This window comes from Rhipicephalus microplus, chromosome 2, assembly GCF_043290135.1.
Source record: "Rhipicephalus microplus isolate Deutch F79 chromosome 2, USDA_Rmic, whole genome shotgun sequence".
NCBI lineage: Eukaryota > Metazoa > Arthropoda > Arachnida > Ixodida > Ixodidae > Rhipicephalus > Rhipicephalus microplus.
The window spans coordinates 277,214,244-277,239,514 of NC_134701.1; the positions used below are offsets into that span (position 1 = coordinate 277,214,244).

The following is a 25,271-nucleotide window of genomic DNA, read 5'->3' on the forward strand; positions in this document are numbered from 1 at the left end:
TTTGTAAGCTGACGAAAGTTGTATGTACGACATCGCATACGTAGCCTGCCTTGTTCTACGGGGCGACGCCTAGCGACTGTGGCGGCCTCTGAAGTGGGGTGCCGGAGAGTTACGCGCGGCCTATATAGTGGACATGTGGACCTGCTTTGCACGAGTGACAGCGTTGGGAGATCCTCTTGTTTAACCTAACAAGCGCCCCAGCGCGCTTACGGCTCGATTCCAAATGATGACGCGTTTCGACTGGTTACCACTCACCTAATCACGACTGTTAGCACGCGTAAAGCCGGCTGGCAACAAGCGACTGAGCGAGTGTTACCAAGTAGTCGAGACGCGTCATTTTTTTGGATGCCGAAAGCACCGTGAGGGAGCCGCTTGTTCGGGCACGGCCGGACTCGACGCTCCTTCCGCACGCTCCTTCTGCACGCTCCTCCCGCGCTCCAAGGGGAGCGCCGGAGAAGGAGTCGAGTCCGGCCGTGGTTCGGGTAAACAATCGCACTTTTAAACGCTCTCACTCGCGCAAAGCGGGTCAGCACGTCCATTAGAGAGCGCATGCTGCAGGGCACACCGCGTCTGAGTCCAAAACCGCCGCAACGTGTCGCACTGCGAAATCCGGCTGCTTGTGCCCTATACACGGAGTTGTGTGTGTGCGCGCGCGCGCACACACACACACACAATATATATATATATATATATATATATATATATATATATATATATATATATATATATATATATATATATATATATATATATATATATATATATATATATATATATATATATATATATATATATAGGCGGTTTCACCTAGCTCGATTTTTCTGCAGAAGGGCAAAGTAAAGCTACACGCAGCACCATTCCAATCTGCGCTTTTAGCACCACGTCGTCGGGGAGATGGGGGGTTTCCGAATTTTTACGCTTTTTGTTTATCCTAGCCGGCTTCATCGGTGCGCAAGGTGCATCATGCCAATAGCTCAGTTTCTTGCTGCGCTAAGCGCTCGCGCGGCTTGAGTCCTTTTATGGCGCCGCGTCGCCACCGACGCTAGCAAAAGTAGAGAGACGAAATAAAAGTGTTAGCATGAGAGCGCAGACGCGAAGGGGCAAGTACATCGTCATATATTATATTAGAGTCGGCTGTCCCGAAACGGCAGCGACAGCTATTTGTCCACACCATTGCATGAAGGGGAGGGAGTGGGGCTTAATTTAAAAGGAAAACAAACATCCCGCTGAACATTTCTTAAAAAAAAAAACGTTGTGTTGACAAACAAAAAAAAGTGCTCGTATCGAGCAACGCTCCATGTGCCGGCAGCCATTTAGAGTGATCATGGCGTTGCATTAGCGCTATCGATATAGGCTCCTAAATCCTTGATACCCCTGCGCCTGCGTTTCTAACAGACAAAAACAAAGCAGGAAAATATCAGCACAATCTAAAATCAAGCTAGAATATATCCATGGACGCAAGAGATCTAAAAGACAAAAGAAAGAAACTGTTGCTTTGATCTAACAAGTTTATAGTTGGTTATTATCTTCTCTTCTTCCATGTTTAGGTAATGCTCAAGTTGACACAAGGCTTCCGTCAGAAGCCTTTGCGAACAGCTATCACGCTGAATAGCTGCGCACCAAATGGAAGGGAATGACACCACTTTCTTTAATCCTAATCCTTGCCAATGCCTCATGATCAGCACTCTGTTTACAGTCAACTGTTTTTTAAATCTCAAGTGTTTCGCGATACAAGGAACAAGGATGATAAGCGGATTGTGGGGGCAAGTTTGTCATCATGAAAGCATCCGCGAAAACTGAATGGACGGGTGATAGAGGATATTAAAAACCTGGATTTAACGTGAAGGAGGCGGTCAAACTTAGTCTAAATTGAAGGGTGAGCGGTGAATGGGGAGGTGAGGTATAAGAGGCGGGGGGGGGGGGGGGGGAGTGTAAGGGGTGTAGGACATTTGTTGCTAAAGGACGATGAGAAATATTCTTCGAGACATGTCCCGACCTCTACGTAAAGCTGGACTCACAGCATCTCCGTTATGTCTCTTTTGCAAGGAATCAGAATCAATAGATCATTTCTTTTTATCCTGTCAACGATATTCTTATCAAAGGAAAAGATACCTGGTCGAACCAATTGAGAAGCCAGGTTTAAAAATAAACGTGGAAGTAATTTTATCCTTCGGAGGGATTACATTAGGTTATAGCCACAGGGAGGTTTACTCTGCCGTGTGTGCGTACATAATGGCAACAAAAAGATTACCTTGTTAGTCTATTGTTAATATTATTTATAGCTACGAGACTACCTGAATGCCTGACTCATAACTAACTCCCTTGATGATCCTGCCACCCGGTTCTTGGCCGATCCCCCTTTGTGGGGAGTGCCAGCAAAGCTAAAGGCTCATCATCATCATCATCATCATCATCATCATCATCATCATCATCAAGTGCACGCGACACAGAAATGTGTTTAGTGTGGTTGTGCACGCGCCCTATGAAATGCGTCAGAGCTATTCGTCCTAACAGAAAAACCCTGGTTGTCGATGTAAGCATAACCAGACTTTAACAAGGAAACACTCGAGCTAAAACGCTGGGGTCGCGCCGGTTACGCCATATCGAGGAATACATTCTTCGCGCTACGCAGCCCCATAGAGCTGGGTGTTTGCTGCTGTTTTCGAACATTTATACTACAGAAGAAGTTAAGAGGTGAGTAAAAAAAATTAACGTCTGAGAACACCTACCCATTTATAAAGATTAAAAAAAAATAGAATAGAGTGTAAGCTTCGCATTACAAGATCTGATCGCTAGCTTCAGTCAGTGATTCAAAGCTGCAATCGAGCCCCACCGCGGTGGTCTAGTGGCTAAGGTCTTGGCTGCTGACCCGCAGGTCGCGGGTTCGAATTCCAGCTGCGGCGGCTGCATTTCCGATGGAGGCGGAAATGTTGTAGGCCCGTGTGCTCAGATTTGTGTGCACGTTAAAAAAACCCAGGCGGTCCAAATTTTCGGAGCCCTCCACTACGGCGTCTCTCGTAATTATGTGGTGGTTTTGGGACGTTAAAACCCGTATATCAATCAAAGCTGCAATCGAAGATTGATTGATATGCGGGTTTAACATCCCCAAACCACTATACGATTATGAGAGACGTCGTAGTGGAGGGCTTTGACAATTTCGACCACCTGGGGTTCTCTAACGCACACACAAATTTCAGCACACGGGCCTACAGCATTTTCGTCTCCATCGAAAATGCAGCAGCCCCAACCATAATTCGATGTCGCCACCTGTGGGTCAGTAGCCGAGTAAGTTAGTGACTAGACCACCGCGGCGGGGATCAAAGCTGCCCTCGAGTTTCTAATCACGATAAGAATATCAGGCAAGCTAGTGAAGCCAAATTGGGTAATGCTGCCTTTTTTTCTTTTTTCTTCATTCATAGTCATGCGATGAAACAATATCTCGTTCGATCGATCAAATTCAATAAAATGCTGGTGAGAGATTCAATATTTTCTCAGTTTGTGGTCTTTAAAATTTTGACGTCGTCTGCCAACAAGACGTATCCGTCAATGTCACGGAATGCAATAACATATTCCAAGCGGAGGCGCAGCGTTGTTTGGTATCACTATAGATCCACGCATGATAATAAGGCAACATTTTGGTGCACGCTAAGAAAACGGTGCCTGCGAAGCCTTCAACAAGACCATGGCCACAGTCAATATATTGACGCACCTAATCCTCTTTATGCGCCCATCGATATGTGTAAATATATTCACCTCTATTGGTCAAAACCGCCGGACCTCCTAATAACACGAGCCTGCATATGACGGTTGCGAAACGACGACGTCGAGTTCCGCAATGACGACAACCACATGGGCTGGCCAGCCGTCGCATAAATGGCGTCATTGCCTACAGTGGAGAACCTTAGCGGTAATCGACAGCCTTATGAAACTTGTATATGGAGGCAGGTACGTCTATAACGTCCCGAATGGTGACGTGCTCGATCCGTCCGACGAACGCGGCTCATATATTCGGCTCGTCTTCAATTGAAAAAAAAAATGTTACGTTTGAAGATTTCATACCTGCTACACCAGAATTTCAATTTACTTCGGTCGAGTTTTGCATCTGTAGAAACAAGGATAAGCATTTAGTTTGCACCCGTTTTGGAAAAAAAAATTAGAACACTGCGACTGCTGCATCGTGAGGATCGATCAACGCGGCTACGACGAAAGCGAATACGTCCGTTACGACAGAGGCTGCAGAGCGAAAATTTGCAGGCCGCTTTAGCTTCGCTTTCAGGAGCAGCACGGTAGTCTACATGGCGCGGTACCTGAGTCGGTATGCGGTCGTCTGCCACCGGCAAAGTGGACACAGCGCCAATGGAGACTTTGCAAAGCCACCACGTGCACTCTGTTCTGTATACATATTATAATATTATTATATTCAGCTATATTACATATTACATATTACATATTAATATTACATATTATTGTAATTGATGTTCACTGTCTGTGAGAATAAATTTCTCTAAACATTATATTCAGCTTTGCTATGTTTAGACGAGAAGTAACATCATCGCGCGTACTCCCATCTGAAGCAGCCACAGCAAATGCAACCGCGAACACGATGCCGTCTCACTACTGTCACGAAGCTTTGAAGCCAGGTGAATCAGCACCTCACTGCATATTCAGGAAAACTCTACGGCGGCTGCGCTCATTCTAAAAACGTGTATCCGAGCGTGATCCCAATCAGATATGACGATCACGTCTTGCGCAGTTGATGTGGTTCAATTACATATATTTGATAAGAGGAACACTCGACGGCAGAGGAACAAAATTATTCGGTTAGCCTGGTCTCGCGCTACATTGGGAACATGACAACACGAATAACTTGAAAAAAAAATGATAGACATCTATGATAATCCGGGTTCACCGTCATATACAATGGCGTAATCGGCTATGTAATACGTCTGATAGCAGACCATTCTCATTTATTTGTCAAAAGTTGGAGGTTGCGGGACCATACACAATTATGCTACTAGTATTGAAGATGTTGCTATAAACTGCGAAAGAGGCAGTCAACCGTCGCAGCGGTAAAATGAGTCAAAAGTATGCAACCTTTACTGCACAAACTAATAATAGTAATATAAAATGAATGGAAAACATAAGAACAACAAAGTTCGTCTGTTTATTGTGTATTTGAATTTCCTCGTTGCGTGGTTCACGTCCCCGTGAACAGCCTGTGCCATTGTCAATAGTTAACGCATTTTGTTATTCACTAAAGATATAAATCAATGGGTTTCAAGACTGTGAAAAAAAATTAAACAAGCTCGCAGTGCGTGAGTCGCCGCATGAGTGCGACTTTGCTTACCGTCGGCCGCGTAAGTTCACGCAAAAGTAGGCAAAAACCGCGAACTGTACTCCAGGCCTCTCTCGGAAGCACCGCGCCACACGGAGGCCAAAGTGAGAGAGGTCGTTCCCGAATGACGCGGGCGAATCCGGACCCAGGCAGCGCTTGGTATTCAGCGTCCAGCAGAGCGGCTCTAATCCTCTCGACTGCATTCCGCAATCCAATTGCGATCGGATGAACACTGCTGCTGCAGGCGACCGCTCTCCAGGGAACGTAGAGACAGTAATGAGCCAACCCGAATGCAACCACGGACACAGCACAGCTGGAGCTCTCGGATAGAAACTCTGCAAGAGTACGACTCTCACATTCTTGCTCTCCCCTATACCCTCCCTCCAAGAGACTAATTATTGTTAAAGCCTCTCGCGACAACGACCCTCGCGAATTGCAGTGTCCGAGATAGCAGGCATGCCCAGCCCCGTCCAGAGTGGGCAGCGAAGCGTTACGTCATCAGAGGATGAGGGATTCGCCAGCCGCAACTGCATAGAGTGCTTCGCCCACAGACACCACACGAACCTCGACAAATCGCGTGTGCAACTAGATAACGAGTAAACGCGAGGGAAGTTCGCTTCAAACGAGAGCGCGAATTGACGTCTTCTCAACACCGTTAAGCGCGACTTGATCCGTCTAAGGTCATCTGAGATGAACCTGCTAGAGTCATCAACGTTGCTTCGTTGGGCAGCCGCATTCTCGTCGAGCCCTCTGATGGTACCTCGACCTATATGAGCCCGATCGACGTCCTAATGGGGACGAGTGTGCAAGCGTAGCACGAGTGAACTAGGTAAATTTCAGAAGAAAATGGACCAAGCTACATGTTGGCTTATTTACTCACAGGGAGTGCGAGTCTCGCCGGCTCTCCGCACTGACATCGTCCTTGACTTCGGCTTCGATTTGGGCGTGGTCCTCCTGCAGACAAAGACAACGAAAATGCACACGTTATTCACTATACAACCACACGTATCCCAAATGAAACCACGTTCCCAAATGAATCCCAAATGAAACATGGCCGCGTAACATCAATACAAGCAAAGTTCAGACATTCATTAGGAATACCACATTGGGAAGACAAGCTGAAGCTAGTCCCAGTCCCAAGGCAGGGACACCTGAACATTCGTAGCTACTCCACGAATACTGAACAAGAAAGCGGCATCAGGCGGCGAACCGCCGGAGTAGGCCAGCACGTTAAAGTGTCGTGCTGCTACTCTCGAAGGCTCGGGTTCGATTCCAAGTTACGACGGCCCAATTTCAATAGGGGCGAAATGCAAAGAACACCCGCGTGCTTAAATTTAGGCGCATGTTAAATAACCGAACGTTGGCTAAATTTTCATCAGCAGTACCCTAATGAGGTATGCTTCATAATCATATTGCTGTTTTGGCATGCAAACTCCCAGTAATTATTATTACGGCACGGGTATCCCTGGTGTTGTGATTGGCGCCTGAGCTGACGAGGGAGCGGCGCTCTTTTGATCCTCAAACAAGTAGCCGAATGGCCAGCTGCCCGCCAGGTATTGTCCCTTCTAGCCGGAGAAAGAGGCGTTGTGTCGCCACGACGCCGTAAGCCGTTCGGAAGACGACAACAAGCGCAGCATCTTCCTTGGAAGAGACCGCTGTGGTGGCCGCAAATCACCACACTAATCGAGCGAGCAGTATGGCGGACCCTTTGATGTATGCTGTTATGAGCTTGGGACCCCTCGACCAGTAGCACACACACGATGAGGAAGAGCCCCACTGGAGACACCTTGGAGTGCAGTGATCACGCCTCAATATTGGACGTTCACGTGGGCCGTGCATGCTCGTTCCCCTCGTTAGTTGTGCGTGATCTGTAATTGGACAGTACCATCTGCACGTGTTCCCTGATCTAGGGATCTGGGGAGAGCATGCCTTTTATAATGAGCAACCCGGCTCATTCAAAAGAGAGTCATGTAGAGGAGCGTCACGTTTGAGAGCTCGCGTTGTACATAATGTAATTAAACCCTCTCTTCAAGTCTTTCTTCCTCCTGTCTCTACATCTTCATCCCGGACCTCCGGTGTCTGCAAGTCCCGGTCGCAACACTGGCTAGTATTAGTGGGTACCAAAATATATATAATAAAAAAGCAAAAGGTACACAACATGGGATTAGTGCAGAATCGTCTCTCTTTACAAGGTAAGAAAGACTGATCCACATGAAACAGCATGTAGGACACACGCACCTACACCAACGAACGCACAAATATATAATCAAAAAATATCCATATCTTTTACTATTCTTCAAGCTATTTAGATACCACAGCACTGCACGCAGCAGACAAATAATGTTCGTTCGTGAGCACGAAAGAAAAATCTAAAGGAAAGTTATCGCCGCGAAATGCCGGCACATCACTGGAGCAATGACGGTCGTAAAACGCCACAGAAGCACCAGCTGTTCAACTTCACCGCAAGCTGACTACACATGCGGCGAAAACAACTTAACGACTGAAATTCTCGCCAAAGCAGCAGCGGTGATTGCAAACGCGCCATATACAGGGGCGCGATCGCAATAACGGGCCCGGAACAATAACGACACACCGGTCACATTTCAGCGGCGAGGTATCATGAACGGAGCGAGCCAGGGCGATAAGTGCCGAAGAAAACGGAGCAGCAACAAGGCGCAAGAAAACAGGGTGCATTACGGCTTTTGGCGGCCGCGGGCAAAGAGCCGCTGCGCAATTAATCAGCACAAAGTCCCCGTGAGGCAAGACCCCGCAAGAATGGACACACACACAAAGGAAGCAATAAGAACAACAACAACCAGGAAGCGAGAAATCTTCTCTTTTCGGGGCGTGAAAGAGTCGTGTTGCTGACCACTGAGAACATGGCGATATGGCCGGTTGGCAGCAAGCGCGGCCCGGCCATTAATCGCGCTCGGAAGGCGCACGCCTCCATCTGGCCCGGTTGCCCTGGGATTCGCACCAGGTGGAGATCCCACCACACGAACTGTTTGCTGGCTTTGCTCCTCCGCGGTGTGACCTGGAAGGCGCAGCTAATTGAATAGCTGCCTGTTATAGCGAGGAGCAAAATTTCAGCGTCGAGCTAATAATAGCGATATCTAGTGTCTTACGGGCCAAAAAAAAAAAACGTAGTGAATGTCTCCGGAAATGTCAACCATCTGGTGTTACTTCACCTCCACTGACATCTCATACTACACGTACTTCTGGCGCTTCACCTTCATGAAAAATGCGATCATCGGGGGCCGGGATCAAATCCGCAACCTTCGGTTCAGGAACCAAGCAACGTAAGCACTGTACCACCGAGGCGAACTTATCAGTTCAAATGTTTCGTCTTTGGGTAGCGGTCGCTCGGCAGTGAATTACGCGCTATGCTCGAAGCCAGGGCAATCAACAAATGCGTTATAGAGCGTCTAAGCAAGATGCTGCGCGAAAGATTCAGTCTGCACTCATCCATCTCACTGTCCTCCACGTTTTTATAGAAGGAATGCCAGCCGGTCTAACGACTCTTTCCCACTGAAGTCGCGGAACCAATTTCGAGACCAAAGGGCGACTCAAAGCAACAGATGTTCATATAGGCAGGCATACAACTCACCACTCCACCACGTTGTAAGGAAACTCCAAAGGTCATTCATGCATTCGACTAAGGCGACTCGAAAGTCAATGCCACCTTCTGCTTTTTCTTCCAAACCGAAATATTGGTCTTCCCAATCACCGCCTCCGAAAGCTTTCTACACCTAACGAGGTTCCACACTGCCTCCAGAATCGAAAGCATCGCGAGATTTCAACAGTTCACCTTGCTTTGTGCTGCATCCGTGATCTGTGAGTCTTTGAACAGGGGACGATATCATGCGATGACTGCATCATGTGACGTCATGTTATGTGACACCACATTGATGTTGCAAGTTTTGGTAATCTGAGACGTCCCCACATGACGACTTTTCGCTTCACTAGTGGTGAGGCCAACCGTGCTGAAACCGACGGTCAATTTTCGCGTTTTAAAAGGCATCTAAGGCCTCCACCTTGATAAGCAGACGCCATGTCCAAGCACCTTTGATCAATTCACAAGCTTCTAGATTGGAGCCACGCGTGTGAAAGAACTATAGCAGTGAGCACGTCTTTTCGACCGTTTATAACTGGACGCTTCGCGACCAACATTGTCGCGCGACCTTTGAGAGAAACCAGTGTCAATGAGCCCCGATTCACGATTCCCCTCCCAATATCAACGAAGCAGCACACGAGGCGGCGCGAGAACTCTCCAACCGCGCCTCCCCGGGGATGCGTTCTACCAGTGAAGGCGCTTGTGTGTGTGCCTTCTCTGTTTCTTGTCGATTTTTCGCGCAGTTTTGTAGTGAAGGGGATAACCGGGAAATTCTTACAACATATAAGGAGCTCACTAAACATTTCTACCTGTCTAGAAGGATTTTCCCTCCACCTCACAAAAATCTAACGCGGCCCCAAGCACTTACATTAAGGCTTTTGCAAACGCGGATGTACCCTACTTTGAAAATGTTACACATCACGTACCCTGACCTATACCCAAGTAATCTTTGTCCACATTGTGGGGAAATAGCTTCATTAGAACACATGCTCTGGCAGTGCACCAAATTCGCTCATTTATCGCACATCACCTCTGCCAGATGGGAGGCGGCAATCCGCAGCTCGTCCTTGGCAGATCAGCTCTGGGCTGTCCACCAAGCCCGCGAGGCGGCTGAGGAGCTTGGCATCTCAGTCCCCACGTGGGAGCTGCCCGCAACACAGTGATCTGTGTTTTGGAGGACCAAATAAAAGTTTATCCAATCCAACTGCACGCAGCCACGACATCCCCTTTGGTAACGACGCGCTACAGAATGGTGAACATGGTCACGTGTGAAAAAACAAAACAAAGCCAAGCGCAGAAAAAAAGAGGCAGAAGAGAGAATAGAAAATTTAGGGGGCTGCACGCAATAAAGAGGAAGGATTTCAGCCCCAGTGCTCCAGCAAGACTCAGCAAGGGCATATATTAGCGACATAGGCAGAGAAGCCACATTCCAGAAGTTTTCCCATATCCCGCTCGTGAGTGAAAAGTCATCTTTCACTAGGCTTTAATTAAAACCTGGGGGACCAGCAGCGACACCGCGTTGCCCTGCAGTGGGTAAAATTGCACCCGGGTAAGTAATGGGATGTGACGAAAGGAGGCCAAGTCCAAAGGTTTTTTTTTTTTCCTTTTAGAGCCGCTGGCACTGCTAGCAGTCATGATCCTGCTCGGAGACGTTAGGAAATTCACCGTTGAAGCAACTAGCAAGAACACCAACGACACAAACATTGTTGAAATGAAAGTAAAAATAATACTTTGGAGGCGATTCCTAAGAAGAGAGGGCAGCCAACCACGCTGGAGGAACTATCGAACGCGACCAGCCAACAAAAAAATGGTCCCCACAGATAATCGGCTTTAAACGTTTAACTTTAATATCGTAAATGATTTAAACTACGCTCTAAAAGCGCAGGAAGGTTATGCGGAACGCCGTATAAGGGTCTTCGGATTAATTTCGACGAGCTGTGTTTCTGTATGCGTACACCTAAATCTAAGTACACGGTATTTGTTTCCTTTTTTCTTGCCCTAATATGTGACCGTTATGACAGGCAGTCGAACCCGCGCCCTCGTGGTGCGCTGCTAAACGATGAACAACGCAGATGTTCATCGTTTAGGTAGTCACGAACTGGAACGGAGGAAATGGGATTTTAATATGGGATGCGGGAACATGGTGAGTTTGTGTTTTTTTTTCATAGATTTTAAATGTGTGTGCGAGTAATACTTTTCAAAATATATAACTTTTCTTTTTCAGAACGAATCAGTCATTTTATCTATCCCAGTAATATCGAATTATTACGTGAGGAGAAAAGTGTGCCTCATGCACGGGTGATGTTTTCATAATAACATTTCCTGCCAGATTCCATATATTCATCAATGCATTCGTATACCGGCATATCTTGGGTTCGAAATATACAGCATAGTACCACACAGGTTGGCAAGAGGAGATTATACGCATAAGAAATTCACACTCTTTTTTTCCTCTTCCTCCGATGCCACGGGCCACGCTTTCTTTACGAAATGACAAACTGCTTCCTAACCACAGGAGCAGGCCGCGTAGGTTGGTAACCTTGTCGGCATTCTCCGCTCGCGTTACTCGGGACAAACTTATTTTCGCGGTGGAGTAATCTAAATGCTAAGGCGCGCGAGCGGCCGATTGCGGGCCAGCGAAGCAGTGGCCATGAGCAGCCACCGAGACCGAGGGGCTCTCGGTAAATTGGATTTAAGCCCGTAGCGACGTTAAACTCAAACGCTGAGTGGATGTGCCGAGAAAGTGAAGTTGCATGGCGAGGTTCTACTTCTTGCGCAGGTATACGTTCTGTATACGCATGAGTGGGCGTCTGCGTCTGTATGTGCGTGCGCGTTCCTGTGAATGAAAGAGTACTTGGTAGAAATGAAAGGACGAAAATGAATGTGCCTGTGTGAGTAATGCACTCTATGCTCTCCTGCTCAGACAAGAGTTGAGAGAGCGCGTGAGAGAGATATGGTCTTTGGGAGGCTTGCATGAAGGAACGAGTATTGACCGGACGAACAGCGGCTTCAGGCTAGTATGAAAAAGATGAAGCGAAGCTCACAGAGCGTGATAGGAAACACGCAGAAAACACACCATGACATGCTAAAGTGCTTCAATGATACCAGTCCACCCCCCCCCCCCCCCCGCAAAAAAAAAAGGTTCTAAACGGCTTCGGTTGTACGGGGCGCGCGGTGCAATCTTCACTACACGCTAATAGGGGAAACTGTAATACTAAGCACCGTGCGACCAACTTCAGTGATGCCAGTGGACACTTGGGCTTCGCACGACGTGACACATGTGTCATCCCGGACCAGCGGACCACGAGGTCGTCTGGGGAGGCGGGGAATCCGAAGCGGGCCTCTGCAAGAACTTGACCCCCACGCACGTTTCGAAACACCAGGCTTAACTGACCATAAAACTTAGTTTATACGCCGGGCCCATAAATAACGCCACGCGCTCATTTATTCGAGCAGGCGGGCCCCGAAAATGACGTTAGAATATTCAAACCCAGTCTTGCACAACAGCCCCGCTTCCCTCACCAATGTCTTAGTTAAAGAGACTGAAACGAGCACGCGAATCGCTACCATCACTCGCTTTTCTCTTCCACTCCGTAAAACTAAAAAAAAAAGAGAGACACTGAGTCAGCGTTGTGGCTAGTAGACAGCCAAACACGAGGGTCACGTTGGATTCGACATAATTTGGAAGTGTCTGCACCGACCTCCCGAAGCGTATACGCTAAAAGCGGGAGAACGCTAACGAGCCCTCGTGGCATGCGAGCAACGATCCCGCAAGGCTGACGCACAACGGTGGCATCGGCATCGAGGGGGCGCTAAAGACACTCCCTTTCTACTCCAACTCTCCTCCACCCATGCACTCCTTCCCTACACCCTGATCAGCATGCAAACGAGCTACTTTCTCCCAAGACACGGCGTTCTTTAGCGAGAGAAAGAAACTACGAAGATCGGAGTCTCCAAAGCCGCCAAAGCTCATCTGCAAGCGACCCGAAACAGACGTGTGGGGGAATGCAGGCAGTAAAAGAAATAGCTAGGACAAGTGGCTCCGGCGCGAAAACAGCGTTTTTCAGCATGCCAGGAAAGACTCGACAGGACCGTCCTCTTCGTTAGGCATTCACTATTCTACGTAATCTTGCACACAACCCCGGAGCGATCCATAACGACCTCTTGTTGCGTCTACAAACTACTGCGTGCGTGTTCAGATGGCAGGAAATAAGCGATGTATATATGTCGAGCGTGTCGCCAATGAGATTTAACCTTTTTTATTTGCGCACAAGCGTCCGAAGAAGACGTAAGTAACGCGTCCACTTAATGCACGGCGCTCTAAATTGTGCAGTATCATATGTCCGGGGAGGCCACAGCCGGAATCACGACGCTTCTCTAGCTCGAGAGTTCGGATGAAATTCGGGCGCTGATCGTAATCGGTGGTATTGTGACGTAAAACGAAAAAAAAAAGCACCAGAAAGGAGCGAGTTAACGTTATTTGTTAAATTTTAAAGGCGTATATTTCTTTTTTTTTTTTGCTGAGAATAACAGTAACGACGCGATTGTTCGACCACCAGTGAAATTTGAAATGTTAAGTAATGTTATTAGAGTCGTATTAGCTTTGAAACGTTAGTATAAGCTAGCTTTTACAACATAACTTGCAAATGCACCACGATACGCCCCGCGATAAGTACATGACCTTCGAGTGAGAGACGGCCACGGATGCCAATATTGGGCTAAGGCACAGCATGCAGAAACAAACATCATGATCACAAGAAAAGCTTTCGGGGCATGACGACTAAAAGAAAAAGAAAAAACTGCGACGAAACAGAGAGGGTAACCGTGATGATAATTAAATGCTGCATCGTCTCCAACAGCGACTGCGGAATACGCCAGAGAAGCCACGCTCTCGTTTACGTGATTCGCGAGACCCGCGCGCCCCCTTGCGGTATCGTACTGCGGCGTCCCCGGCGATAAGTGGCCAACTGCGAACTGTTGCGGCAAACGAGACGTGGCGACCGGAAGCCGCCGAGCCGCAAACGGAGCACCTTGCGAGTCGCCGTCGCGCCTACATGGCTCCATCTCCGACGGGCTGATTGATGACTGGCCACCGTGGTAGCTGGCGAGCTCCCATTCGGACCACCGCGCACCACCACGGCTGCTCACCAAGAGGACATCTTCGTGTTTGTTTGTGTGCCACAGACAGACATGCACACAGACATGCAAACGCACACCGACGTCTCGTCCTTACAGGACCAAGCTTCCGGTGGACTCTCACTGTTCCTGCATGCGCCAGGTCATGTTATTGGAAAAGTTCTTCCGGCCACCCTACTCAACCCGAGCGTGGCCGTATAACTATCGCTACGAGCAGAACTGCTGAGTCACTATATTCTTCAATCGCGAACGTTACGCTTACCATCACTTCGAAGGAGGTTTACGATCGAAACGTGTATAGCTTGTACGACCTTGAAGGATGTACAAAGTTCTTTACGATCCGCATTCGCAACTGGTGGGTCATTTCGATAGACAAGCCTTATCGTGATCTTCTCTCTTCCGAGTGCGTATACTGATGGCAGTGGCCACGTCTATGTTTTATGATGACATTGCGTTTCAGGGCAGTCAAAGTAGTGGCTTTGATTCTGGCGGCATTATGTTTTGCGGAGTCCTCGATTAGTATATTTATTATATCTTTTTCACATATAACCGAGATATGCCCAAATCGGGGTTTTTCTTCACAGACTGGTCGATATTGGCGAGTCACTCGAAGGTCATATAATTCAATTGAAACTCTTTCAAGGCGGCTAGCATGTCTTCGAATATTTACGACTACAATGGCGGAGATTGCAAAATGGGTTCGATATGTATACCGACGCCAAAACTATCTCCAATAAGAAAGAGCGCAAGGAGAAAAAAAAAGGTTCGTTGAAATCGGCGTTAAGCACGTGTTGCGCTGGGTAATAACTATCGTTACTATTTGAAGCCTCGTAGAAAGCTAAACTACAAGCGTAAAATATGCATAAACGGGGAAGATTGTGTTCCTTCTGAGATGGGTCGTTTCAACAACGAAGAGGAAACAACGATTGATTGATTGATTGATTGATTGATTGATATGTGGGGTTTAACGTCCCGAAACCGCCATATGATTATGAGAGACGCCATAGTGGAGGGCTCTGGAAATTTCGACCACCTGGGGTTCTTTAACGTGCACCAAAATCTGAACACACGGGCCTACAACATTTCCACCTCCATCGGAAATGCAGCCGCCGCAGCCGAGATTCGAACCCGCGACCTGCGGGTCAGCAGCCGAAGAAGAAACAACGAGGTGAGTCAAGTACAGTTTTGCGTGCTCACGCATCCAGAAATCAAACTGCGCCGATCATTACAATTGCTTTCCTCGGGACTCTTTCTCAGCGTTTCACATCCTGCACACTTCGTCAATTTCCTGCCGCAGCTCCCGCGTCGACAGTAAGAAAGAGCCGTCTCTACCTGAAGTATATAGGGCGAGAGAATGAAGACCATAACGAAAGAAATGGACCCATATCGAGAAGCGAAATCAATATGCCGTCTCCAATCGACCGGGAGGAAGACTGCTTCGCTTGCCAACAAACAAGACCGACAGCCCGGGCAGAAAATATGTTTGTCAACAGCACAAAGCACGCGGCCTTCGGTTTCATGATGTTCCTCTTAAACAAAACGCGCGGCGCGCGACCTTCCTTCCTGGCGACGGTTGCTCGATTCAGCCTGTGGTGCGCGGTATGGCAAGACCAGACGCACGAGGGGCACGGCGCCAACAATTTTCCTCGCATCGTCGTCCAACCGTCAACTAGCGATGATGACGATGAGGAAGCGGAAGCGAAGAAAGGGTGAGCCTTGTCTGGAAAGGACTCGTAAAGGTAGGCATGTAGGCGGAGGAGGAAGGTAGGACGGACACTGGGCGTTCGTGCGACAGCGCCGTCTCTGTGCCCACCCGGCTTCCGCGGTCTTGGCTGATAACGCTCGGCAACCGCGGCCGTTGTCGACGTCGTCACCATAGCATGATTCTACCACAACCCCTTCCCTTTTTTTAGTTTCCCTATTTCTTCGTTTGCTAGCGATTCTCCTTTTTTTCCCAATATTTCCTTCCTTACCAGTATTTGCGATAAGGGCCTCCCCAACCGACCACCGGCGCACTGCAGTTTCCCCGGGAGGCCACATTGATGTCAAACGCTACATTAACGGCTTCCGAAAGAAGGAAGCTCTTCTCCCCTCCACATTTTCTTTCCTTCTTTAGCATCTACTGCTTCCCCTTTTCGTCCATCTTTCGAAGACAACGCTAAGCGTACGGATACATCATTTCTTTTTTTGTTTTTCTTTGTCCCGATTTCGTGACGCACTTGGGTAAACGTATGTGGGAGGCAGGCTCGTCCTGTCAAGCCGTACGCATCGCTCGCGCAAGACGTCGATTCTGTTATTCTTTCATCGAACGAACGTTTCGCATAAAGGAGGCTCGACGACGACGTAGGCTGAAGGAAATTAAGCCTTCTCCCCTCCCGCGTTTATTTCTCTCAAGCACTACAGCTTCGAAGTTGCTGAAGAGGGAGGTCCAAAAGTAGCTCGTCGTAATCGGAAAAGCCTCTTCAAGAGAAAGCTCGCCTCTGCCGAAGTCATTTGTCAAATCTGGCAGCGTCGATGCTTTGCGACAGGAAGGGCCGTCAGGAAGGAAGACGCGATGACGTCGGCCGGTCGTACTGGCGCCAGGCACCGGAGATACGGACTCAGCCCTAATCACTTTTCTAGCCGTGGTCAAAGAGGGAAACGCTCGGTACATCGCGGAAAGGATGTAGTACATTATGCGGTATCAGAAACACTAAGAACCTGACCCCCCCCCCCCCCCTCCTCCTTCCCACGTCCTTCAAAAAACCAAAGATGAAGGGAAGGATAAGGTCGCTGTCCAGTGACGCCAGCGGCCACAAAACAAGACTCGCGTAGAAACGAGGTTCTTCAGTAATTTTACGTAAGGAAACTCAAGCTCGATCCCCTGAGCCAGCGGGCCGGGCCGCATTGACGCAATGTAGTCCCGCAAGAAAAATCGGCAGATCCATCCTTGGGATGCCATGTCATGTGAAACATGCGGAAGGTGACTGTGGCGCAAGTTTTTTTATTGACTGAAACGTTACGAAGTGGCACTCAATATATGAATAGATAGATAGATTCTCAAGATGCTTCGCAATTAAAAAATAAAAGCGAGGTAGGGGGATAATTTGCACTAATTGTCAACAAACGTTACATCAAAAGATCTTTTCCATGTCTCACATACGGTCACTTCTGAAGGAGATTTCACGTAAGGATTCCAAAATATGTCGATAAACGTCGCCAAAATAACCGAAATGTGGACGCCGATTCTAAAATCTAATTTTCTTTTCTTTAGTTCTTGACACGTGTTTGTTTCCGGTTGTGGGCGCGCGCATATTTTGTTATATCTCGTTGTTGATGATGACAGGGGAAGTCGGGAATGACGTACATGCGTGTGATGTATTTATTAGTGTTCGCTTCAAAATAAAATTTTCAGTGTGTGTGTGTGTGTTTTTTGCGCCTGTTTCATCATGAACCTTTACCAACACGCCCAACTGACAGTAATTCTAAAATCTAGTTTTCCTTTCATGGCTATGTTTCAAGACATGGTGAACTGAATGAGGTGCCTCATGAAAACAAAGTTTCAAAGCTTTAGATCAGTCATGCCTGTGTAGCTCACGAACATACCTATTAAGAAAAAGAAAATGTGCAGGCCGCAAGCGAGATACGCCGCGTGTCTGAAACACCTGTTGTACGTCGTTTAAGGCCACTCTAGAACAGTATTCGCGTGTTGACGATCTTAGTTTCGGGCATGTGCGCTTGTGTGATAAATCCCATGGTCGTCATACATACATACATACATACATACATACATACATACATACATACATACATACATACATACATACATACATACATACATACATGCATGCATGCATGCATGCATGCATGCATACATACATACGTGCATACGTACATACATACATGCATACGTACATACATACGTACATACATACATACGTACATACATACATACATACATACATACATACATACATACATACATACATACATACATACATGCATACATGCATACATACATACATACATACATACATACATACATACATACATACATACATACATACATACATACATACATACATACATACATACATACATACATACATACATACATACATGTGTCCCACAACATAAATCAGAGCACCGAACCATGGCTGCTCGTTGGCGAAGCACTCTGGTGAGAAAGTAACGTTCTGGTCTGCGCACGCACGATATTCCAAGCTGGCTCACCTCACACCCCACTGCATCTTATTGTGTGTTGCCTCGGACCTTGTTAAGTTTTGCAGATAGTCTTAGCCATTGCGGTGAACTGTATTTTTAGCTCCCGTTGTTGGCGAGCTTGAGGATACCTTGAGTCAAAAACCAGTGCCGTTATCCGGGCACTCAAACGAGAACACACGGACATTTTTGCGACGACAAAGCGATGTCATCCGTGCAACCAGTCAAAAGGTTCCTGGACGCAAACTTTTCGACGGCACTCAATTGCATACGCTACCTAAGGCCTAAACAAGTTACAAAAGGCATTGCTCGAGTTCTTCGTGTTCATTCAGACCCAGCCGGAGCAGGCACACAGAAGCTTACCAGGACTTGACACATGTGAACTAAAAAAAACTGCGCGATGCTGGCCCAAGACACTTAAGCAAAGGCAACATTAAATATACGATATCGCGCGGGTTAGGTGTATGGTAAAATTTAAGATAACTCTGACTGTCTGCGTATTATAACGAACTATAGCTAGGGTCTTGGGCTCCAATTATACATTCCTGCACTCAATGTAACGTCTATGAAGAGACCATCATAATCAGAACTTCGCGAGAGACATACCCGCTTTTTTGTTTTATTTCGTTCGAAGAGTGCAAAAACAAGACTCTCTCCCTCATTTTCTCCCTCCCTCTTCTTTCCCATAGTAAGCCGCTTTTAGGGCGAGTTCACGGTGCACCGATACACAGCATCGATTCAACTCTAACAGAGACGGCTCCATTAAACAGAAAAAAAAAAGAATGCATCGGTGATGAATTCTTCGATATTCGGGAACTTGCGCAAAGTATTCGAGTAGATGCTGTAGTGGAAAGAGGAGGAAAAAGAGAAAAGGGGGAAGCCTCACCTAAGGGTATCAGGGCATGCAATGAAGCTGGGCCTACAATCGCGCTCGGAGCACAACCTCAAAGAAAGAAAGAGTAATGACAAAGAGTCTTACATTCTAAAAAAAATGAAAGAATGAAAGGAGTTGATATGCGCAAGGGAAACGGAGATTTACGATGGGGAGGTTTCTCAAAAGTCCAGGAAAGTACAGCGAACAAAAATAAAAATTGAGCGACCTTCGTCATTCGGACCGATATATCGCGCGAGTCTTCTTCGAATCGCTAAGGACGGTCGTCATCTGCATAAGCTGCTGTACGGCGGCGAGGTGTAATAAGAGAATGTCTCTATCAGTCGGCGTGGGGATGAAGGCACTGCGGCCGGGGGATTATTTCACTCGCATCGAACACCTGAGCCGCTGGCAAGGCCAAACCGCGCTTTGAGAGACTGCGACCGACACCACAAACTGGTAAAAACATGTCTGACGTAGGTATGAGCAGGTTTTCATTTTCGCGAAATAATTGAATCATTGCCGGGTGCCGCACGCTACTGGACGCAGATGGTGGGTTGCATTCCAAGATGCAGCAAATGCATTATCGTAGGGGCATAATGCAGAAAACAGTACGCGCTTGCAGTTGGCTATACCATCTAACAAAAAAATAAGTTCCACCCACCGCCGTTTCAGTCCCACCCATTGGGAATTCCGATAAATTCACCATCCAATCACCGTTGCTTACGTGACGTCAAACACGTCTCGCGTATTTTAGGTAGGAGAGAAATGTTTACCAAAGGGCTCGTGTTTTTTTTTTTTGGGGGGGGGGGGGGGGGCGGAGACAATATATTAATGAGAACTAACAGACAATTATTTCGAGGAAAGTCACGTGATATACACACGGTAAATAACATATACACACAGTAACATATGCATATACACATACATATACATATACACACATATACATATACACACATACATATAACATATACACACGGTAAATAACGCACCCGATTCCTCTACCACTGAGCTACGGCGGGGGTGATCCCTTCGTCCTATTTATGGGGTATATATGCGCATTTAAACGTGGGAGCGTGAGTCAGCGCCGCCAACAGGCATTACGGCGAATATTGAATCCTTGGTCCCTGCCGGCGACAAGTTCTGTGTTTAGAAAAAAAGTAGTTAACAACGATTCACAGCACTTGCTGCGTTCGGGAAAGATTGTTTCATCATTATCTGTTGGTTCTCACGAATATTTTATTTCAGGTCGGTGACTTTGCCACAGGCCCATGCGCATGGCTCTAGTGGGTTAAAAACTTGAACTATGCCTGTCAAACTTCAGCATACATTACGACATTACTTCACAGCTACAGTTCCCGTTTTGACGAGGAACGACGAACTTTTAATTGTTCGTGTGTGTAGTTACTACATGAGCCACGAAAAAAAAAAGTAATTACGGTAAGAACAGGGCACCAAGCCCAAATATCTCGCACAGATGATCGACAGGCGCACTGCAGTAGCGGCGCCTGTATTTATTCTTGGGTTTTAATCGGCTATATAGTCCAACATATCCACGTTACAGTATGGAAGCTAAACGATGAAGACTTATTATGAGCGAGCTGAGCCACTTGCATTTGGGGTTTTCAAAAGCTAAGTCGAAGAAACTGGCGGGTTCTAACAATTCTAACGCTGGCGGTGTCGAACCCCTCATCAATGATGTCGGCAGTTCGCAATAAAGAACTTTCGTAAAACTGACAGCTCTTTCAGCCGAAATGTCACGACAATTCTCAGACGACTTGTCTGCGCACTAGTTTCGCAGTAGAGATTGACACGTCGGAAGAAGACGCCATGAAATTTTCAGATACGAAACGCCTCTCTTCTGTCACTCGTCTGTCCATTCGTACTCTTCCTACCCATAAAACGCTGCAACTACTCCTTCATTCATACAAACATGATTACACGCACTTCTTCCCTTTTCCATCGTACTGAAAGACAGAATGATAGATCAGATACTGACAAAGGCAAAAACGTGCCAACATTGCAGGCTGAAACAATTTGGCAACAAATCTAAAGCCAATGAGCGCTGTAGATGGCTCCCACCCTTCTCCATTCACTCACATAAGGGGGCGAGAACATAATGTTATAGCATTAGTAGAGATCTTCCGGCGTCCATCCACGCGAAGCGTGTCAACACACTACTACGCCTCTTTCTTTCCTTTTTTTTTTCTTTGTTCGGCGTGGCTTTAGTGCTCTCGTTACGGACCGTCGCGGCCTGTCTCTAACCGACCTATTCGCACCAGCAACAGCGCGTTCTTGGCGGTCACTTGTCTTCTTTACAGGTATACACCATGCCACATTCTCTGCGCACTTAAACCGGCGTTGAAGCGATGGGCAAAGAGAGTAAAAGCAGAGTGGGTTTGGATGGGAGTTTGGGGAAAGTGGGATGGAGATACTACCAAAAAGGGGAGACGGGAAGGGCAGCTATGATTCGTCGCGCCCGCAGGACGTCTTGGCCGTGTCGACAGCCGCGATCATCCACACCGTCCGTCCGTGGCTCGGGGAACAAATGGAGCGCGAAATCGAGTTACTCCCAACGACGGTTCATTCTCGTCGCACCACTTGCCGTCACATTTGGTGTGAATTAATTTCGCTTCGGGGTGCCCCTATTGAGCCCACGGACCGACACTACCCGCATTTGTACGTCTCTCATTCACCGTCAATCATCTCAACCTCAGCACACTCTCTTTCCCGCCGGTCATCTCCGAGACTGCCTTGCTATCTGTTTGTCTCTTACAGAAGATGACAAAAGAGACGCAGAGCAAAGAATCGAGAAACAAATGAAGAAATAGAATGCCGTTCCGGATTGCTGAACACTGAAGCGCGCAATTCTGTGTCGCAGATAATGGTTTGACACGGATAAAGCGGCCGCGGAATAAAGAAATTCGGAAAGGTTGCCAAGACGACCCACTGCAGCACTGTCACACTTTTGCTCCGAGTGGGCGCGACTTCTGCGTGAAAGTGATAACACGCAGGTACGTATTAGCTATCGCTTTCTTTTTCTATAAACCCGGACGCATGCAGCAGCAACAACAAACAAACGCACATAATTCAATTTTAAGTTTTCACCACCTTCGCGGCACGACGACAATTTATAACTTGCAGACAGGGTCGCTGCCGAGTGATCTCCGCACCATGCACGCTGTGTGTTCGCAGCGGGCAAACTCTTCAAAAAAAGGTCGTGCGCCTTTCTTTTCGCTGGAGTGCCGTTTCGGTGGCGAAAAGGTAACACGCACGCATCCGCACACGTGACCTGCGAAACTTGGAGCTTTTCGCAGCCAGGTAGCAGACACGGGCATGCGCGTGCGTCCAGAGCACCCTTAGAACGTCAGTGACCGCATACCACGTGACTTCCGCTATTCATTCAACGGAATCAAAACACGTCGCTTGTGGACGCTGTCCGCTGCAGAGAGTTTGAGAGTGTCGCGTCTGGTAGCAGGCTTTGCGTACTGGAGGCGTGGTTTCATAGCAAGAGAGCAGTTGCCACGTACTGCCAGCGAGTTCAACGTAGCAAACGCATGAAGGGATATTTCGGTCCAACGCGCCTCATTCAACGCATTAAAACTTCCATACCAACTTAAGAAGTACAAGAGGGCTTTCCCGACCGCTTGTGAAAGAGCAGTGTGAGACCGTGCTGTAAAGTATCGAGCTGACTATTCATCCTTCTCTTTCTTACTCCTCTTCTTTTTTATATCTTTCCTTCCTATTATTCCCTCTTTTTCTACCCCAAGTGTAGGGTAGCCAACCGAGCCAAGCTTGGTTAACCTCCCTGCCTTTCTTCTCTCTTTCTCTCTCTCTCTCTCTCTCTCTCTCTCTCTCCATATCAACTAAACATTGCAGTTGCCCGTGTGCTCAGATTTGGGTGCGCGTTAAAGAACCCCAGGTGGTCGAAATTTCCGGAGCCCTCCACTACGGCGTCTCTCATAATCATATGGTGGTTTTGGGACGTTAAACACCACAAATAAATCAATCAAACATTGCAGTTGCGCCTAGTATCCAATAAAGCTGAGTCTGCCCTAATGTTAACTCAAGACACGCATAAGCACAGAGAGAACGGCACCTAGCCGGTCGTGGTTCTGTGTACTTGTGTATAGCGCTGTGTGCTTACAGCGCCATTCGTCGGGAGGATGAAATAGGGATGCACCAATAAATGAATTACGAGAAGTCGAACATGAACAGTGAGCGAGCACAAGACACAGCCAAGTTTTAACGTGTGTATATACAGATGCGTTAAGTGGAATACTTGAAAAAAAAAAGAGAGAATGTGAATAGATTCACGCGTACAGCGGTATGCTTGATCTTCCTCTCCAAGCGAGTTATGCATGCAGCACACGCAAGCTATTCCGCTCGGCGAGCCGAGCAACGGGCGTGCACTGGCTTTCAGAGAGGGAGTTCACGTATCGCAAACACATTAGAGAAGAGGGGAAGGGGGGCAGTTGCATCATTCGATATAATGCATTCTGCGCCGAGAAACACCACCGAAGAAGCGCACTTAATGCGATGTTGAAATGCTCATAGCGAGAAGGGGATGAAAGGAACGCTAGATTTAAGAGCACAGTTCAGAGGAGACACAGTAATAAATAAGAATAAAAGAATAGAAACGCATCGCAGCGACCTGAACGAGTAGTTATAGCGTGAGCTTGCAGTTTCACCCTTTTTTCCTTCTCTGATTTCATTTTTCAAAACGCTAAAGCACTCCGTTGCTTTTCCCCGGGGAGGCCTCGAAAAAAAAAATAAAGAGAGAGAACTAAAGCAATTGTAGAGCTTCGTTTCCTTTTGTCTTGAGACTGCCGCATTTACCGTGAACCGTAACAAGAATCACGAGCAACGTCGTTTTTGTTTGTTTGTTTAAGGAAAGCGCTAAACGCTTCGGCTATGGGGATCATCAGCTTGAGTTTGTTCTTCGACATCTACAAGTCTCCGGCACGTCGCGAACTGCACCCGATACAGAAACCAACAAGCGTATAAGTGAAACAGCCTTGAGATGGGCTAAAGAAATCTCGGAAAAGGTATATGATGGCAAGGCCTCAAGCAAAGCGCAGACGCTGTCGCTTTCTTATTCTTTATTTCGTGGACTTCAATGTGTACACAGCGACCGTTATTTTCTTGGAGAAAAAAAGGATTTGTGCAAACCTATGATAAGAAATGAAAGAGCTTAGTCTATATCTGATTGCGCTCAGGGAAAAGACATATGCGTTACTTAAACAAGCGCGCTCATGAACACACGCACAAGGTAAAGAATAGCGCGAGGTATATTGCCTCGAAGGACCCGATCCGTATTGTGACGACATCCCGAACAACGCCACACCGCGAAGATCTGCGTTATGTTTCTCCCGGGTGAGTGCCTTTGGGGTGAGCCCGTTGTCATGTGCGCAAAGAGTGATCCGGCCTTTTGAAGCAAGAGCACGTCTCGATTTACGTAATGCCGCCAAAGAGTGATCGCACGCTGTGCAAACAGGCTGGATGCCTTTGTTCTGAGTATATGATACTCTCGCTTACTCGGCTGTTTCATCTTTCTGTCTTGTTTTTTTTTACCGGGTAAAACCCACAGCCAACGCGTTTCGCAACAATCCCCTTTACGAGACGATACATCATATATGTTCGTGCACGAATGAAAACCCGAAGCCTGTGTTTGAACCGTGCTTCAGTCGGCTCAAATTGCTCGGATGGCGATATGACTACACAGGCAAACAGCGTTGCACAACGGTGCGCAATGTTTTTTTTTCTTTTTTTTCTCTTCAAAACATTATGCATGTACCCCGAGAAAAGGATTCCCTGGAAAATAAAATTATTCATCAGATCAAAGGTAAGAGATGGGATTATTCGAAGCCTGTGCCGTTCGCAAGCTACCCAGTGCGCATCTTAATACTTTTTTCTTTTTTGCGGTGCACGCGCCTCTTCATGATTCGATGACGGTAGCGGAATCTTACGCGGCCGGCGCTGTTTACAGTTTTTCGGATTCGAGTTAAGTGAGCTACATCAAAAACCATCACACTTCATCCGACGTTCCTCCCATGAAAAAAAAAAGGAAAAAAAAAGAATGATGCGACTACATTCAACAACCCGAGAATGCA

General features: G+C 47.4%; 1 protein-coding gene across 3 annotated transcripts in view; it reads right to left on the reverse strand.

Annotated features, from left to right (window-relative positions):
• Shrm (shroom) overlaps positions 1–25,271 on the reverse strand; it is a 483,853-nt gene that overhangs the window by 110,220 nt on the left and 348,362 nt on the right. For all 3 annotated transcript variants that reach the window (XM_075882065.1, XM_075882066.1, XM_075882067.1), the window contains one exon: positions 6,216–6,289. In XM_075882065.1, the coding sequence (XP_075738180.1) occupies positions 6,216–6,289 (74 nt within the window). The remainder of the gene's footprint in view (positions 1–6,215; positions 6,290–25,271) is intronic.